General features: G+C 37.0%; 1 protein-coding gene across 1 annotated transcript; it reads right to left on the reverse strand.

Annotated features, from left to right (window-relative positions):
• Positions 1-749: 749 nt before the first annotated feature.
• Positions 750-19,244, reverse strand: LOC102238014 (nuclear receptor ROR-beta-like). Its single transcript, XM_023339905.1, has 10 exons — positions 18,866-19,244; positions 11,584-11,669; positions 11,313-11,454; positions 10,715-11,155; positions 10,328-10,449; positions 9,732-9,864; positions 6,355-6,462; positions 6,087-6,197; positions 4,088-4,200; positions 750-3,983 (listed from the first exon to the last, which is right to left on the reverse strand). The coding sequence occupies exons 1-10, from the start codon at positions 18,870-18,872 to the stop codon at positions 3,822-3,824; spliced, it is 1,425 nt and encodes a 474-aa protein (XP_023195673.1). The 5' UTR covers positions 18,873-19,244; the 3' UTR covers positions 750-3,821.
• Positions 19,245-20,182: the final 938 nt, after the last annotated feature.

Consider the following 20,182-nt stretch of genomic DNA (forward strand, 5'->3'; position numbering starts at 1 on the left):
ATGTCTGGTAGGTCAATAGGTCTCTCTAAATTGCCATTAGAAAGTGTGTGTGTGTGTGCATCATTGTACTTGATACATTTTAAGGACTATTTTCCTAACATACTGTATTATGAGGACCCACTGCACAAGTGTTGCTCAATCACTGGTCCCACGAGAAGTCGTGTTGTTTCTGGGTTAAGTTTCTGTTTGAAATCATCTTTAAAGTGTATGGGACAGAAATTTATCCAATTTAAGATAATTTATTCATTCTTTTCACATATTTCCATATTTTAGATAGTTGTGGTTTTTCAAAGGAAATGGTCTTCTTTGTTTTCCAAACCTACTGAAACAATTTTTATTTACAAAAATATTTACATTTTCTTTAAACCTGAACTTTAGTGCTGATTACAGTTTCTGCCGAGCTTAACATCTAACAAACTTAAGAATGGCACAAGTTTCCCACAACTAGTTTGACCCTTCTAGTTTTAGCTGATATAGTTCTTTCTATCTGTTATATATTTCCAAGATCTGGGAAAATGTTATTGTCAGAGTTTAACACTGTTGTGGACAAACACAACAATAACCTTTTCTCTTTTCTTGATCTGTCTTGTAAATCTATATTTCCAGGCTGTCGATGTAAAGAAAATAAAATATTCTTTGCAGAAATATATAATGCCCAAGGTAAAAGAAAATGATTAAATAATTGCATATTTAGCACAGCAGTAGAAGTCATAACAAGAAAAGTAAGAAGAAACATCAGCAATGCTTAGTTTCACTTGTAAAAAGACTTTTATTACATTCTTAAATCCACATACAGTATCACCATTGTGCAACAACACTTCACTGTGTTAAAACCTTTTAGGTTTCACAACCAATGACATAAATTATTTCATATTAAAATCTATCTTGATTTAACAACAGTAATAATCTTAAAATAAAGTCAGAAGATTATAAACAGGAGGATCATGACGAATGAGAAACCTTTAGAGAGACATCTTTAAAAACTCTTAAAAAAAATAGAATTACATCTCTCTGAGAGAAAAAAGGACACTAACCGATGCAAAAATAACAACAGTACAACAATGGAGGATAAAAATCAAGAAACATAAGATCACAACAAAACCAACATAGAAATCAGAGATTACAATTAATCTGTTATTGTTGTTTTTTGTTTTTTTTAATCTCCTATTTAATCTATGTTTTCAACAAAAAAAAAAAAAAAAAGTCTTGCAATAATGATATCAGACACGGGGTAAAATCTTTGATACTTCTGTAATCAAACATTCACAAAAACATGTACTGTACACAGTGATCAAGGTTTAAAGGTCTTTTTTGTTGGTGCAAGGTGTCCGGCTAGCTCGACTAACTGCAGACGCTGTAGGACAGAGAGCCCAGCTATCTCCCTGAGTGAGTCTAAAGGGACATGAAAGTGCTGATCATAGGTCCCGCCCTCTGGACTGTTTTAATCCTGCAAAATTGATACATACATATAGAATTCTTTATAAACTACACGTTTAACATTCTCAGGCCTGAAACACAAAGCAGTGCACTTTGTTACAATCTGTAAATGCCATGTAACCGGATTGTCTGATCTACAAAGATAGCAGTTAAGTATTTGGTACATTATGCTAGGAATAAGAATATTCGCGGAGCAGTGAGGTTATTATGCTGGAGTGCGAGAGAAAACATTGACTGTAATACGCGGCAACTGAGGCCCGACATACTGAGAACAATGGGAAGGACATTATTGCACAATCCCACAATGCCACAATCTTAAGTACCGAAACAAGGGAGACGTCTCCCTTCATGCTGCATGAAATAATAAACGGTCAACAGCACTGTCCCAGCAGTGCTAAGCCAACTCAGCTTAAAGATTAGTCTGAGATAGACAACATCCAACATCTGTCATGTGATTGTCTTAGGACTCCAAATATAGAGATTTAATTTAATTTCTCACGGCCTCTTTGGGCTGCTGGTACACAAGATTTATTGTTTTACAGAAATCTAATACAGCCGTCGACTTCAAATGAAAAGTTTTCATGATGCCTGCAGGCATCTCTAGAGATCTAACTCAAGATAGATCTGTGTATGTCCAAGGCTTCCTGGAACTAAAGGCATACAGTGCTCTGAAGTAAACAGAGCAGCAGTCAAAGAGATGTCTTTAGCACAAAAAGATAAAGAGTTTTATTCAGTTTCTTTCCAGTTTCACCAGCATTATTTTACTACTTTTGAGGCTCTCTTTGAATGCATACTGTACGTATTAACTCAGGGGGGTAGCTGATGGCTCTGTCAACCCTGTGCTTTGCCATCTAGTGTTTGGAGAAGGTGAGGTAGTAAGGGAGCTGGGAGTAAGGAATACAAGTTACAAAATCTCTGATCAAAACATTTAATTGGCCCAAACCCTAAAGCAACGAGGCTGTAGGGAGCTTAAAGGACACTCCTATCCAACATCGCCATCTCAAACTCTTTGTCCCTTCATTTTTTATAGTTTATTATCTTTTCAGCTCGTACATTTCTTCACAGCTTTTGAACATTTTGGTTGAGTCTCAGTTGGAGTTTTAGCCAGTAAAAAAAAACGATATTTGTGAAGAACGGGCTGAGATGTGGCACTTCCAGAAAACTCTCCACAGTGGTCAGGGCTCTGCTCAGCCAAAGTAGGAGAGCGGTTGTAGACTTTCTGTCTGGTTTAATATAGGTTTTACAGCTGGCAGTTACACTACTAGCACGCAAAATCTTGTGCCAGGTTGGTTTATTTGGATCCTAGCAAGAACTTGTAAGTAGTAATTAACCACCTTCTTTTTTCATTTCTGCTACAATTGTACTTCTTCGAGAAACAGCGGACCAGACAACTGGAGCAGAAGAAAATGACTGTCATCTGGTATAAACTCTGCTCTTAATTTACACTTTTTAGATGTTTCTATATATAAATATACTTTATATATAAAAAGGTACATCTGAAAATACTTACACAATACCTCTGTAATTACCTCACTTTCTAAGTGGCATTTGGAAAAGGGGAAAAGGGATTTGGACTGAGGTCATTAATTACATAAAAAAGCAACAACTCACAGTACACTGACAAATCTAAAGTTGTGCTCGTACAAACAACTAATCAGATTTTAGCATAAGTGCTATCTTTTGTGCTGTAGGTTAAATGTGTTTGTGGGTTTGAAAATGACTTACAATAAAAAAAATTAAAAAAAACCTTCCCGCTTCAGAGTTTGATCATGGTCCCTTTAAGCTTGTTCATGTTACAAAAACAGCAATGTGTGGGTGCTACTAAGTATACACAAAGAAGCAACAACTGTTTCTGCACTAACCTGAAGCAGGCATCATTACTGCTAATTTCCCAGAGAGGGTGAGGATTTTACTATGGGTTCATACATTCTAGTATATTATGAATGGTTGCAGTAAGTGGGGGGGTACATTCAACAATCACTTTCATGGGCTGTGAAGGTAACAAAGACTACGCCAAAAAGGAATTAAACTCAACAAGCAGTTAAAGGTGTCTTATAGAAAAATATTTTTGTGAAAAAAAACAAAAACAATGTAGGCTACTGCTCAATGGTTTCTTCACTTCTTTACAAAGGAGGTAACGTGCACTGGCGACCCAGCAACTTCTCCCATTTTGTTGAGTTAATAGGTTTGGCCTGCAAGGCGGTGAAAGCTACTCCACAGGGTTTGGACTTCAGAGGTGAGAGGAGTGTGCACTAAAGTGTAACGTGCAGGATTGTCATTGGGCTGGTTGGTTTTGCCGTATGACGGTCACCACATTTTCATCTTCCTCTAAATACACCTCAGTGTCACTAGGTTTAATCACACCATTTAGCTGAGAAGCTAAACTAGCCCTCGGTAGAGTCCGGGAAGGTAATTTCGCTCCCAAAAACTTCCCTGTACAAAGGAGGGAAGGCATATGCCGTCTCAGGGTGAACTAGACGGAAAAACTCCAGCTTATCTATGTGGAGGTTGCAAATGGACCTCATCATGGGAAGCTTAGACACCATCTAGGAGGGAAGTACAGGAACGAAATACAAGTTAGATGAAAAAATAATAATAAAAAAATCATGCACATACAAATCTTGAGCAATATAGCAGAACGTTTCTGTACCTTTGCTAGCTTCTCCTCTGACGCACCCTCTTTTTGCAGACAGCGCTGCAGACCCACATAAACTTTCTCCTGCAGTTTATGGATCTTCTGGACATCTGTCAGCCAAGGTCGGTCTGAAAAAGAAGTACACAGACTTGTTATTGTCTTGTTTGCAAAGACATATATTTTACAAAAACATATATCCAAATAAGCACTGTTGATGAGATAACCAATACTTAGGTAGAACTTAAAACTGTACTATTCTGTGTTTTCTTTTTACAAGGTGATCTGGAATTGAGTGCAGCTGGTGGCATAACACAAACCTCTATTTGACAGGTACAAAATGGCATAAGTTGACATTTTTTGGAGGGCCAAAGATTGGCTACTTTGTACAGGAAAGAGGTGCAACATTTACACTTAAAGATAAGAGTTTGGTGGCTCCTCACTGTGTTTAATAAATGTGTGAATGCTTGACGTTTCAGTCGGTATGGACACATAGGGCTGCCAGTCTTTGTGGGAAGAAATTGATAATGTATTTCTCTCATTAAACATAACAATATAAACTGTAGGTTCTTACCCTACCAGTCAAAACAACTGGATTAGGCCAAACTGTTTCTGCACCGGGTTCTGTTGTTACTTTACTAAGCCTGATTTAGTGCAGTATGGGTTAGCATTTACAGCAAAGACAGGCAGAGAAATGAAGCTGCATCTACTTGCCTTTTGACTATGTCAGCATTATCAGACAGTTGTAATTATTTCAGTGACAATTTTGACAGCTGAGAAAAAAACAGAATCAGCATATGCTGGTCAGAATTTAAAACATAACCTTAAAGGGCCAGTGTTCAGAGACAAATTTCAGAGTAAGTTATTTTATGACAAATAAACAAGGAAGCTGCGTAAATAAGAACAGCTTTACTGGAAACTTTCCCATATTTAAATATGGTTTATATGAGCAAAGATAACAAGACGCAATTACACTGATGTAAATAAGCTGGCAAAGGGGAAGGTACAAATGCAACACAGTGATATAACAGGTTCATTGGAACATGACGTTGTGACCTATATTTTTTTATGAACGTTATTTTATAAACTAATAAGGTAATGAATGGCAACTAGTTCCTAATGGGACTGTGAAATGAGCTCTAAATACATAGTTGGGAAAATATGAACATGAACCAATTCAGTTTTAAACTTTGTGAACACAGTTTATAATTAGTTGTTAAGAGTGAACAACAGTGTAATGAACATTAATTTATTTTCTTCTAACTGATATTTAACAATTTTTAAAATGAAAATGTAAAACCGAAACTTGGATAGAGATATCAAACATGAAATGCTATGTTTTCAGACTTATATTTGGTGCTGCAATGATAGTTTTTATGCTTCACTGCAATCATTTTCCTTATTTAGCCAAGCCAATTGGTAAGAGTGGGTGTAAATAAAAACACCTTTGTTGCAACGACACCAACATACTTCCCTATTTAATGAAGTCATTTGAAAGTCTGAGGCTTGATTTACATGATAAATGATGCCTAACTCCATTGCAAGCACAGACTAAAGTATGTTCTTGTGCACAAAAAGATACATAAAAGCATGTATTGCCTAATAATATGAGTTTAAATATCTTTCTTCTCTATGAAAACGTTCTCGATTTCACAAGAAAAGCTAAATAGCTAAACAAATGTAACACAATAAACACACACAAGAAAGTTCCCATGTCAGCTCTAAGAATGCTTGCGTGATAAAGAACTGACACCGTCTACGTCAATCAAATATGGACCTCAGTAGAAAACAACAAGGAATGATGAGTCCAACTGCACCATAATAATCCAGGATTTTGTAGGCCAGTTTATGCATTAGTTGAATCAGTGTATAACAATGCTGGTAAACCTAATGTTGCATAAAACACACTACACACCTACAGCCAGTAAGTCTGACTGCATGAATCAACTAGCCAGTTACTAGTTACACTGGTTTAGCATATACAGGACAGTTGTAAAGTAAGGTGCAGTAATCTAACCTGGAGACAGAAGGACCGCAGCACTGAACAGAGCCATCTCGTCATCTGACATCTGTATACGACTCATAGTTTTTGCTAAGTCAAACACAGCATTCACAAGGTCATCACAGCCTAAAGAGGGAAGAGAAGCAAAACAATGTTTGACTATAATTGTTATGACGGTTAAAAAGATTTTAAAAAATGACCTCAAATCACCTGCTCATCCTTTCATAATGTTTATGTGATAGAAAGACAGGGAAAGAGGAAGAAAGCCATTACGCTGACTCACCAAGAGCTTTAAAAAGATGAGCACTCGCAAACTTTCCATCAAAAAGCAGTGTATTATTGATGGGGTTGTAGGCTCGGCACATACGGATCAGAAGGACATCCATGCACCCTGTTGAAAGAAAGAAAGAAAAAAAATACACTTATGAGATCTCAAAAAAAAACTTTGACTTTGAAAACATATTGTTTTTAAAACAACGTTGATCTTTTGTTTTCTAGGCATGATCATAGAAACTAAAAGCCTTTTAATGATAAGAGCCTGATAAGCATATACGGCAGGTCTAACAGATGCTATATTGAGCAAAAGCTGGATGAGGAAGTGAGTCCCAGGACATTTCTAGGGCTTAGAAAAAGCTCCCTCAACGCTTGGAGTCAGGGCTTCATGTCTCATTAAAATTCACCGGGGGACTGGTCCTCAAAACATTCAGAGGCTCACCCAACACGTTTTTTTTTTTTTTTAATCTACAAGGCCACTTGAAGGTTAAGAAATACAGCACAGTTAAAGATAATAAGACAAACAATAATGCAAAAATAACTTTAACAGGATGCAACTGTTTAGTTCAAGACTTTACCAGGCTCTGGATCCTACGCAGAGCTTTCATGTTAGTTTTGTTCTGTGTTTAGTGATAGTAATTAATTATATAACACTATCATTAAAGTAATGGTTTGTAATTTTTAAAGTGAGTTTCTTTTAAAAAGTTTTAAGCAGTTCACTTTCAGTTGACAACTATTGGTTTCCTAATTGACTCTAAATCTAGACTGTTCAAGTCATTAATCTGACCTCCATGTTCAAACTGAGAGCACCATTATGCAATCTGCACTCTAAATGTAATACTAAAATATTGGCAACTGAACTTTACCATTTAGCCAAACCAATCACACCAAAGTGTGCCTTTTGTTTACTGTTCTGGATACTGTGCTCTTCTTAATTTCATTTTGATTTAAACTTACATACTTATATGACTAAGTAATTCTCAATGTTTTCTGGGAGCGCCATTTTGTAGTAGTACAAGTTTCTATTTGTTTACTCACACCTTAATTTCCTTTTTTCAGTTATAAAAACATTTCCTGCTGCTTTGGGCAAGTTTTACGGTAACATCCAATTGTGAAATGCGCTTAAAGTGAAACGTAAACTGGTTTTTGTGTCTGAGTTTCAAAGCAAAGCTGGCTTAAAGACAAGTTCGTAGGTGGCAGACACTAAAATACAACTTATTTAAAAACCTCTCGTCAGTCCACATTCCAGTTTCTTCTTGAGGCGTGACACTCTTAATTGATGTTTAACAATAGATTTGAATATAAAGCAATAAAGGAAGGTGTCAAAGTATACAATAAAGTAAATCTTATGCTTCAAAGAGTAAAGTTCAAAACATAAAGACAGACTACACTGTGTGATTTATGTGCTCAAATTGTTGACAGTGTAATTAAGTGTGGGTAGGTTACTGAAATCCAAGTATAAAAATTACAGATTTAAAATCGCTAAAATATTTTCCTGTATTGTTTTTCTGGCTTCTAGTGCTTTTAAAGAAATATTACCGTAAGTGCTGGTGTGACCTACTTTTTCTTTGGCTGTAAGGACCGTAAAGTAATGAAGTGCTGCAACTTCCTTATTTATTGCTGCTTCCTGCCAGTAAGCTGGTTGAAATACAACTATGCTACTTTCCTCATGGAAAAAGAAAGACAAATTCAGTTTGGTCACAACAAACAAGCTATTATGGTGTGAAAGTTAAAGGATCTCTCCTAAGGCACATTTCCATTATGAAACCTGAAACATTTTTTTCCTGGAACTCTTATTTATCCTGACTGTATTTTAGTGACTGTTTCCACTGTGAAGGCCAAACAGGGCCAGACGCTGAGCGGTTAATGACTCCCACTGCAGCAGCGTTTTTCGAGGACTTGATCAGTAAAATGAAAACAGTTTAAATTTCTAACAATAAAACTAGAACCAATGAATTTGTCACAGCAACTACATACTATAAATTATGTATGTAGAGTCTACTAATGTATTTGGTGTAAATGTAAGAAGCTTCTGTGTTGTATCACTTTAAGGAAGAGGTGAAGGGAGACAACTCTGAAACCCAGCTTTCAAGGAAGAAACTTATGAACTTGTTGTATAATTAATATTTTGAAACTAGCATTACTGGAAAGTCACAGGAACTTTGTAACATCACCATCAGTAAAAAAATATCCCAAGTCATGTGTCACAAAGGAACACAATCCATAATTATAAGCAGCAGTGCATCCAAAATAGTTTTAGTGGTTATTTTTATTTGTGCCCAAGAACATAAATAGTATTAAAATATCTATATGAATGAAGGATTTACCCACTCTTTTTCTACTGGCAACTGTAACCATACTTTAGTGATTTAAAACACATTACCTTTAAAGTTGCAAAGCATTTTAAAGTGACATAATTTAAAAATCATTTTGCTTCCAGCTATCAAACTCCATCCAACAAGGTGGATAAATGAAAATGTACTACCTACGAAAGGTTCCCATGGACAATGTTACTTTCAGAAGCATTCTTTTACAAAGGTGGTGCTATTTATAACTGCAACCAGTGTTCTAAGAGAGGCATGCAGAGAGAGCAGCCAAATGGCCCAACAACTTATCTTTTACTTCAGCTTGGTATTCCTGTGTTATTATATGTCAAACCAAAATCTGAAATACGCTACCACATATTGCAGTTTATGTATTATATTCAAAATAACAATAAATAAATAAACATTAAAAATGAAATAATTATAGAATAATAATAAACATGATTATTTTAGGAAGCAGTAGGACAAAAATCTTAGTCATTTTTCAATAAAAGAAGTTTGATCATATTACAGCTGGATAATATGGCTGAAAAACTTATCACAATATGAACGTTTCATATCAGTCATGAATTGAATAAAGATCTAATTTTTTCTCCAGTTATGAGACACAGTAGCAAAATCTGAAACTGCAGCTGTTACTCAACAAGTTGTTGCTAGGTAACCAAAGAGTGAGTGAGTTAGTTGGTGCCACCCGCTTTGCTTACATCACCATGAGAAGTTGAGGAACTAAAACCTTTCCTCTTCTTACATCTCCCAGAATGTGAGAGTGAATATTCTATAGAGTCAATATTGAATATTCTCTCACATGTATATTCAAAGCCTGGGAATCTCACTACCAGCCCATGCCTAGTTACGCATAATTACTGAAGAAATTGTGATGAAAACAAAGCTGGATGTTCTTTGGAGAATTAGAAACTATGCAGCTTCTTAAGCATGTGCAGCTGTCAATCTGTGTAGAGGTCCATCTCTCTTAGACTAGAGTGTCAACAACTATTGTTGTCGCAACTAAAAGACAGGGTGTGATTTTAGCCTGGAGGGATGTTAACTCGCATCATGCACTGACCTGCTTTAAGTAGAATAATCTGATCATTTTGACAGAGGTCCATGAAGCCAGAGATGCGTTTGGCAAACTCCACCACATACTGAATTGCGTTGGTGATGTGAACCGTGCACTGCTGCCACATCACTTCAGCTGGCTGAAAGAGGGGAAAAAAGAGGCATGCAGAGAGTTTCTTTGAGAACAGCAGCTCTTGAAGAACAGGTTGTGTTTCATTGTTTCCTTTTGAATCTAGCTTATGTTCAATTAACTAGCCTGTACAAAAGCAAAATTAATTCAAAGCAACTAAGTGACACACGGTATGTCACCGTGTGTCACTTACAAAACTAGAATGTTTTCAGGAGGCGTGATATAATTTGAATTATAATTGTTACTGAGTCAGTGAGCACTTGATTTATGTCTATTGTTAAAAACAAAAAGAACCTGAAGTTAAGGACAACCAATGACTTAGGTCTGACAATCATATCTTCCCAAACGCAGACATCTATTTATTTTATGTTTCGGTTCTCCAAACTTCACTCTTTTATTCCATGCAGTGCAATACGAGTACTATTTTAATCTATTTGTAGACAATGATCAACAATAGTGAGTCTCACACTTACTTTGGTCTGGTATGAACGAGTCTCTTCTGGATTATAGATGTTCCATGCCATCCTCTTCAGCTCCTCTGTGTTGTACTGGCTTGTCTCAACATGGGACTTCACTACACTCTGGATTATATGCTCTGAATGGAAGAAAATAGCATTTATTTATTCATCCGCACACATTTCTTTAAGATTCATAACCTTTTCAATACAAAACAGTTGCTCTGTTATTGTTTAAGAGTTGATATACTGTAGTTAGGAAAGAAGAAAGTGGGCATATATCGCACCTAATGTTGTCATTGCAATATTTACTAATATTATCGCCACTGCAAGATTTTCTAATATACAGTCTTACTTTTAAGGATGTATTCACAGTTAAGCAGCACAAATGGGGTTACAACTGACCTATTTCCAAAAGGGAGCAGCCCTCTGGCAGAGGGTTGAGGATGGCATGAGAGAAGAGTCCAGAATCATGCAACAGCTGGTACTCGTGTTTGATGCTGTGGTTGCTGTCAATAAAGTCCAAGCTGGTCTGCTCTGGAGAGCTCTGAGAGGACGAGCTGCTCCCTGCACTTCCTCCCAGCATTTCCAGGCTGCAGTAATCTCCACCTGCATCCTCTGGGGTGAGGGGCAGGTCAAAAAGCAGGCCCTCCGGCAAGGTTGTGATGTCGTCCAGGTCGCTGAGCGTGGCGCTGGAGCCTCTCCTGTAGGTGCGGCCGTGCTCTGCTAGGTCTCCATTGTCCTCGCGGGAGCCGACTCCAGCGCACTCCTGTGACTGCTGGTGCTTCTGGACCTCTGCGTACAGGCTGTCACGCTGCTTTTTGGACATGCGACCAAATTTCACTGCTGCAGCCGAAAAGCACAGAGATAAAACTTCTTAACTCAAACAGTAGTCCATAAAAGGGCAGCATGCAGTCACAGTGATTTAAAAACAAAAAAACCCAAAATGGGGCCAGTGGAAACTTTTGAGTTAATTAAATATGAATTGAGGGAGTGAACTCACCGTCACGGCTCATGCCAAGAGCAAGACACTTCTGCAGCCTGCAGTGTTGACAACGGTTTCGGTTGGTCCGGTCAATCAGGCAGTTCCTTTGTCTTGAGCAGGAGTACATAGCATTGTTTTGCTGGCTGCGTCGAAAGAAACCCTGCAAAATAACAGTGGCAAAAACAAAATAAGGTACCAAATAAATGTTGCAATGACTAAGTAGAGGTTTTTTTTTTTTTTCTTCTGTTCTGTACAGAAATATTCCTAATGAAATTTCTTATAAACTCACCTTGCAGCCTTCACAGGTGATAACACCATAGTGGATTCCTGATGATTTATCCCCACAGATTTTACAGGGAATGACTTCTATTTGAGCTGAAGAGAAACAATAAAAATACAGGTTATTGTGTAATAAACTGAGATTTTATTAAGAAAACTTTCCATATTTGTTGGACTTGTTCTACTTTTTAAAATTCCTGAACATTTTGAACACAAATACTTACATTCATAAAAAAAAGTTAAATATTAAATCTATTTAAAAATCAAATGAATAATTATTTGTTTTCATGCTCCAACTAAAGTAACTTGAAAGTGTTTGAAGCACAGATAAAAATCAACATATTTTGCAGAACATGTCAGTAAATAAATAGACAAGGTTTACACTGAAACACTGAGTTGTAGATGAATATGACATTTTCTTTTAAGGGCTGCCTTCAGTATTTGTCAATAGGTCCATTCAGCCATATCAAATGAAGTTGGCAGATTATACCGAATCAATATTTGTTTTGGACAGCCATGTTGGTTTTTAATTCAAACAAGTTCTCCACCACCTTGCATTAGCTGCACTTGGAACAACATGAATCTTCCCAGAAACAAAAATATGATCCATTTGAGGTCAAATGTTATCTATCATTTGCAATAGTGTTTGACATGTACCTCCTAATAATGAGACAGAACTGACACTGTGCTGAAGGATCATAAAGAAACCAGAGGACTGTTATGAACACACATGACAAATAAGTATACATTATACATGTTGTGTTCATTATGGGAGCCTGATCCTTCTTACTCAAGAACAGCTTGTTCTTTTCATTATGTTGTTTATCTCAGTAGCTGGGCCTCCTCAACCCCAGAATAGCAGGTCAATTGCATTAGCTGAAGCCTGGGGTTATAAAGTTTCACATCGCGCGAGCTCTCTCCCTCCTTTGCACGCTGTCTCTCCTCCTTCAGGATGAGCTAACATGTTCGCAGGTTAACAAAGAGTGATGCCAAGTGGAGTCGTTTTGAGTTTATGATGCTAAAATGAGTTGCTGTCAGGATCTTGAAATCTTAAGAAATACAAAGGTTTCACCAATTTTAGGCTAGGCTATATATAGGGAAATTATAAATACTTTAAAGTTTAGTTTATTAAATGAAATAAAGATAGACAACTAATTAGTGGTTTTCATTTCACAGTCTATCTTCTCTGCTCTTCCTGTTATCTTCTCCTTGGAGACATGGCCACACAACAAAAACATTTCCACATCTTAACTAATTTTAATTAGATTTCTTAGTCTTTTAATCGGACAACTTGGTCAAGTCCCTAATTTTTTTTTCTTAAAGCCTTCATTTTATTTTGCCGTGAACATTAGTTTCACATAAAGCTACCCACCGAGAATGAGATGCAGTTTTAGTGGCAATTTCAGTCATAGACCTAGTTTAGCTCTGAATGTAATTGCCCAAAAACAAAGCCCCCATTTAGCCCTTCATTTATGTAACCTGGAAATTACTGACAACATGCGGGACACAAAACTCCAAACTATTTATAGCGCCGCTCCAATAAAATCTCCAATGGTTTCAAAATCCCACACAGAGCAATTATGGTGTTATTGTTATGTTTGTAACTGTACCTTTTAGATGTATACAAACTTTTATTTATACACACACACACCCACACACACGTTAGCTGAATCAAATACAAAGAAGCAAAAGATAGTGTCATTTCCTAGTTATGTGAACTGGTTTTTCATTAGTTATGATTTTTATTGATAGTTTTGTGGGGTTGTTTTAAAATTTTATCTCAAAAAGCAGTTGGCTGCAGGGTGGATGCCTGGACCTTTGATTGCTACCATGTTTTGCAAGATCTCATACATCCAGAAGTGCAGTGTGTGCCAAACCAACACTAAAACCCTTTGCTGGGTCACACAGCGTATTAGGTAACCCGCTAAATCACAAAATAGGATTTAACTGGTCTTCACAGCTCTTCAGAAAATTGCTTTTTCTATGAATGCCCTTTTATAAAATAAAACTACCCAATCACATGAGTCACTCTGTGTGGGGAAAGATGTGCGTCATGGACAGAGGGAGAGCAGAAGATGTCAGCGACTGACAATTGTGCTGAAAACTCTGACTTAAGGGACTTAGATTTGCTCACATTTCATTTCTAACATAACAGTCTTTCTTTTGAAGAGCCGGTTCCAGCTTGAAGAATCTTCATTTGTTAGAAGTCCTTGCAAATGAAATGCAACTGAGTGATATAAATAAATAAAGGCCCATGGAAAAAAAATCCCTTTCTCCATTGCTCCCTTTTGTCCCTCCTCCTCCCTCAGAGGCTCTCCCCCACCCACCCTCTTCAGTCTGTTATATAACTCCCATCTGGTGCATTCCGTGAACACACTCATTCAAAGGTGGTTGTCCAGGCAACAGTGCCACAACCCTCCCTCCCTCATGCCATCCTCCAATTGGCTGGCGAGCGAGAGCTTTGTTCCTGAGACTCGCAGCCTCACCTGCCAGTCAGCTGAGTGGCATAGTCAGGACCAGAGAGCAGGAATTGCTCCACTGACACACTTTCCACTGAGCAAAGAAGGGGGCGGGCTTGTGAGAAGAAACACAATCTGGCTTCTTGCAGCTTTTAAGGTGGAACTAAATCTGACTCACCCTTTAAAGAAGGAGAAAATAGATGCTCTTATTGTTTGCAAAAAGAGCAGTGCAATATTTACTCAAAGAAATTGAGCAGACGACCAGTAGTGAGGAGGAGGAGATTTTTTACAAGCGCAGCAACATCTGGAGATAGTTGCATGGCCATTACTACAGTAAGCTACTGACAGGAGGACGGATATAGCTCATAGCTGTTCATCTTGTTGCAGCACGTCCAGTATTTGTGTGAAACCTCAGCTGTGTTTGAGCTCTACCGTCAATCTATTTCTACTCCACTGAAACATGAGCCCAGAAATTTCTTTAGCAGTTCTGCTCTACTGACTAATAAATGTTGCACACTATAGCTACGCCCTTAATTACTCACTGTTTGGTGTAAATACAGTAGGTTTGCAAAGCATTTGTTGCATTTACTGATATCTACACCAGTGGTGTGTGTGATATTTAATGTGATATGGGTGTTGCAATTCAGCTTGGACCTGAACAAGAGCTCCTTTATCCATGGAAAAGCTTATCTGGAAAGCCTTGTTAATCTTTTGTTACAAGAAAAAAAAAAGGAAAAACAATTTATTTTTGTTTGCTCCTTTAAAGCCTGACACAAGAAATAACAGAAATGGGGAACTTTTAAAAGCATTTGATGGACCTTTTAAATGGAACAAACAACTAAAACGTTAATATATATAATGAATGTCTTCCTTTTTTGTATCACAATTGATACTTTAGGTGTTTTTGGTAATATGTAAAAAGAAGGAGGAAAACATGCCACAAAGGAATCAAATCCCTACGGATGCGTAGGGGGAACTCATAACCTCCATAATATGGGGCATCTGCTATAAAAAAACGTAATACGTAATACAAATACAAATAATTTTTTCTTGTAGACGACTCGTTGAAAAAACTCATGTTTTCAAAAGTATATGCCATTTCTTTTCACTATATCAGAAGAAAAACTCAGTGCATTTTTCACTATAATCTGTCCTTCTTAGAAGGCATGTGACGCCAACTTGGATGTACATCTTCCACCAGGTTTTAAAGGACAACCACAAGGTTTTTGATTGAGGGGGTTTTCAGAAAACCGCCTCCAACAGAGTTAAAGAAATTGAGGACTCAGAGACATCAATAAACATGCATTTTGCAACACAACTGTTGTATGAATTAAGCGAAAAGCTGTAGGCCATATACGGTACAACATAATAGGGGAAATCGCTGAAGGCCATGTTTCTGCCAGTAAATCATTCAGTGTGTCAGCATTTATCATACTCTGTGCTGTGAAACCTCAGCTTGTGAGACTTTGTCCTTTCATTCCAGGTAATCAAACTGGGTTCAATGTCCTATTTACCTAGCATTTTACAGCTACCTGAGATAATCTGTATTTAACGTAAGTTTGTGACAACTTTTGGAACCTTTATGGAAGTACTGTTATATATGAAATACTAACACTGAAACCGTTAGCACAGCAGGATTTTGAAAAAAAAAAAAAGTTATTCACACCTGAGATATGAGTGTGTCCACACTTCTTTTTTTCTGCAAGCACAGGTTCTTATTTGTGACTAGTGCTCAGTGAGTTTTCTCTTGTTCTCCTACCCAGAGAGAACAGGTAGCACAATATGTCCTCATACTAACCGCAGGGCCTTTAAAAATGTACAACAGGTGTAGCAGTTTCATTGGCAGACACAACACAAGTGGAACGAAAGGCTTTCGAGTGGACTCCTGCACGATTCTGCTTACATGCATAATTTGAATATTTTTGTGTGGAATGCTTCATTTTGCAGGAAATGTGGTTGTAGTTAAAAAAAATCAATAGCTTTGCATTATGTGCATCAAACACAACGAAAACGAGCTGAAAGGACATTTTTATTCATCTTTTATGTATCTTCTCACTTGCTGATTTCAATGATCGGACCGGACTTAGGAGGAAAGGAGATCGGGCTTTTTCTGTTGTTGGTCCTACTCTATGGAACAATCTTCCTTTCCAAATTAGATCTGCCCACAGCTTGGATCATTTTAAATCGCTTCTGAAAACCCATTTTTATTCTTTGGCATTTATTTGAAGTAGTGTTTTGATACTCTGTTTTATTAATTTGTGTTATTGTTGTTCTTGTACAGCACTTTGGTGCAGTTTTATACCTGTTTTTAAAGTGCTATATAAATAAATATGACATTGATATTGACATTGACAATGAATTTTTCTCACACACAATAAAACCCTACTTAGCATTATACTGTACATGCTGGATGATATAGCTACCCCTGCCAAGAACTCAAGCCACACACACTCTTATCCTGCACCACTGCCAACAGAAAATAGAGCACTTTCTATCTTTTGGTTTGTGCATCGTTCAAACCAAATGAGCTTCTGCGACACCAAAACAAAACCATACTGGGGAATCCAGTTCACAGCATGTATTTTTGCATTCTGCAATAAACCACAGAAACACATACAAGTGTGTACAACTGCACCAATCACTGTCACCTTGAATTAAAATCTCTGTGTCTGTTTGGGTATCATTGTCTTTATGCATACTTTGAGAAAAAGATACATAATATCAGATATGACACCACAATAAGACATGAAGAGCCCAAGCAAATACCAGATAATGCACTGATACCTCGTAAGATTTCCCCTCATTCTTGCGTGAAGCGTCTAAGCTTCACATAGCTGTAGCAGAATCTAAGCATGCAGTTGTCAGAGAGAAAGGGCACCTTGACATATGCTGTAACTTGCTGTGATCTTCCCCAAGGCTGTTTCTCAACAGATAGTGGCCGTGAGGCTCAGTTCAGCACAGTGACGTCCTTGGAGAGCAGAGAGAAAACTCTCTTCTTGAAACCTAACACACTAACTGTGGCTTACTGTGCTTCTTTAAGGATGAACTGTTGTTTGGCTTAGTCTATTTGACTCTACTGGCCCACACTTACTTAACCTCTTTATGCAAGAGTTTACATAAATAATTCCTTAATAAGCTAGTATCCTTTCCACTTACTTTAGGTAACTATTTTTTCCAAACAATATTTTGTTTTTTTTTTCTTTTGAAAAAAAATGTGATATTTTATTTTACAAAATCCAATTGAGAAGCAGTTCTATGGTTGTAACCTTAGCTGGCAGAGGAAGCTCAACTGAGTCCTGCTGTGCTTCATATGTGGGCTTGCTGTGCCCATATCCTGCTTGTCCCAGCGGTGCATGATGGTCTATAACATCACGGCAAAACTAAACCAACTTGTAGAACTTGAGCAAAAGAAAATTTCTATTTATCTAAACATGCACTGATCAGGCTTTTATGGGATAGTACTGGCCTTCTTTTTTCTAAGAACTAAACCGCAAAAAGGCAAACTGTGAAGCAGATTATTTGAGAGAGGTAGAAGTTTTTAATTTACAGAATGAGAAGGAATTAAAAGATTATTATTATTCATGTCATAAAGCATATGTTAATTAAACTCAGTTTTTAATATTCTACTTCATCATATTTCAGTATGAGTCCTTAATTTTAACGCATTTAATGAATCCATCTCTAGTTTAATTGACATTTCTGTGTTCACTATAAATATCCCTTATCTTGCGTAAAGGATTTTGTGAATTAAAATGTTAGAAAAATTTGTATTAGTTCTTCAGCACATGCTTGTAAGATTAAAATTTATGCTTTTATGAATACTTTTACCTATTGGTGGCAAACACTCACAAATACACGCAAACACACGCGCACACACAAACACAAAGACTTGCTGTAATCTTCAATGACAGAACTAGGTCAATGGAGAACCTCCTCTCCCTCTCCAGTGAAACTGCTGATTCTGACAACAAAAACACTCTGTCTGATGAGCAAATTATTTTAGTTACACCCCATAAATAAAACCAGCATCTATGAACTTTTATGGACATTAAACAAAATTTGCAGTAAACGAACCAAAGTAAACTTGCTAAACAAACTGAAAAAAACTCATGTCTGAACCACAAATAACTAATCTGGCTTCGAAAACTCTTAATTTAAAGTTAAAATTAGGCATACAAAAACGTCTCTGGAAACGGACTCCTTAGCCTGTTTAACTTGAACAATCCCTGCCAGCAGATATTAATGTGCCTTGACAGCCCATGAATCACTCTGCTCACCGCCTCCCTTTCCTCAGTCTTACATAACTGGAGTCAATGGCTTACTTGTAGAAAAAAAAAAGTAGCAGGACCAACGCTGTAATATATATATATATATATATATATATATATATATATATATATATATATATATATATATATATATATATATATATATATATATATATATATATATATATATTTTTTTTTTTTTTTATTGCCACCAACTCAAATTAAACATTATGGAGCACAACAATTTGTGACAGAATAACTACCAACATGGTAAAACTATAATTTATAAATAGTCGATCCACGCATAAAACAGTGTGTACTTTTGAGAATTTATATTTCTCAAAGAGGAGAGGTTGTTTAGCAAACTCTGTAAAATGAAAGTGATAATTTACTATAGGTTGTTAATTTCTGCTTGATCTCACAGCAAGCTCGCGGTCCACGCACTTCGGGCTCAAAAGCAGCGCCTTCACCGCACAGCTGAAAAGTTGCTTTGTAAACAAACCTGGCGTGGCAGGTTTTCTGCCTAAACTGAAGCGAATTCACAGAAAAAATATCACCCACTCACCTCTCATTTCTTCGGTGGAGTTTAATCAACTCTCCAGGGCATGTAACTCCAAGTGGAAAAAAATCAAGAAAGCACAGAGAGCGACGGGCATTTATTCACTTCAAGCAAGATAAGCTGAAAACTGCCAAAATACCAAATCCTATTTATTTATTTATTTTTTACCCTCTCTAAACTCACTCTGGCCTTATTAGCGTATAAATCAACGATGCCTGTTTGTTATATGCTACTTTCCCCTTGCAGCTGCGATAAAACTAGATGTGTTAAACGAGCGGTGGCGGCTCTTCTTCTTCCAGCTCTCTCCTGCTCCGCTGCTCGCACTAACCCAGTTTCAGCGCGTGGACTACACATGATCCTCATCCCGCGGTACGCCCGCCTCGTGCCCCGTGAGTTGACGCGCGCGCCACCTCCCCCCCCCCCCCCCACCCCATCGCCTTCCCTATGTGCTTTAAGGAAGCTCTCGCGTGCGTGGGAAAGTGTGGCAGTGTGTCAGTTCGGAGAGACAGCCACCCAGCGTGGGAATTTAACTGCAATAATAAGCGCCTATTTGTTTCCGGGTGGATCGTTTACATGTTGCACACAGCGAGGTTTTAATACTCTGTTACTTAATACAAATAACTTCTCCATGGCGGCCTCCGTGGGTGTTGCATACGTTGACAGAGACAAAAAAAAAAAGTCAGCTATTTGTTTTTATTTCAATTATTTTTTTATTTTTTTGACTGTATGTGTTCTGAGACAATTATTTACCTAGAATTTTAATTAATGCACATAATTTAAACAATGTAGCGTATTAAAACGGTCATGGACACGAGGAAGGGGAAAATTTATTTTTACTTCACTTCGTTTTTTGAGCTCTTTGCAGACCAACTATGTTCAGTCCCCACTTAATTCAGTTCAGTTTAATGAAATTAAAATTCAATCAAAAATATTTTATTGATCTCAAAGAGAAATTATATAATTCAGCTAAACTTAGACTTTATCTACAATGTAAATAAAGTCAGTAAATTTATTAGTTATTTTAAATTCAGATTAGTTTTACTCAACACTACCTCAAATGTAGTTCAATTCAGTACTTAAAAGGAGAGCAACACAAGAGCCATCCACAAATATAATATACTGAAAATATATTATATATTATATTATATATGAAAATATATCCCGCTCAAGTAAAAACTACCTAAATATCTTTAAAAATATTTAAATCCATTTACAGATCCAATATTATTTTTTTTAAAGTTAATTCCAATCTATAATTAAACACAGTAGAGTCAAATTAAAATTTAATCAGCCCTACAGTTTCACTTTAAAGCAATGCAATTC

The sequence above is a fragment of the Xiphophorus maculatus genome, chromosome 9 (assembly GCF_002775205.1).
Source record: "Xiphophorus maculatus strain JP 163 A chromosome 9, X_maculatus-5.0-male, whole genome shotgun sequence".
NCBI classification, from domain to species: domain Eukaryota; kingdom Metazoa; phylum Chordata; class Actinopteri; order Cyprinodontiformes; family Poeciliidae; genus Xiphophorus; species Xiphophorus maculatus.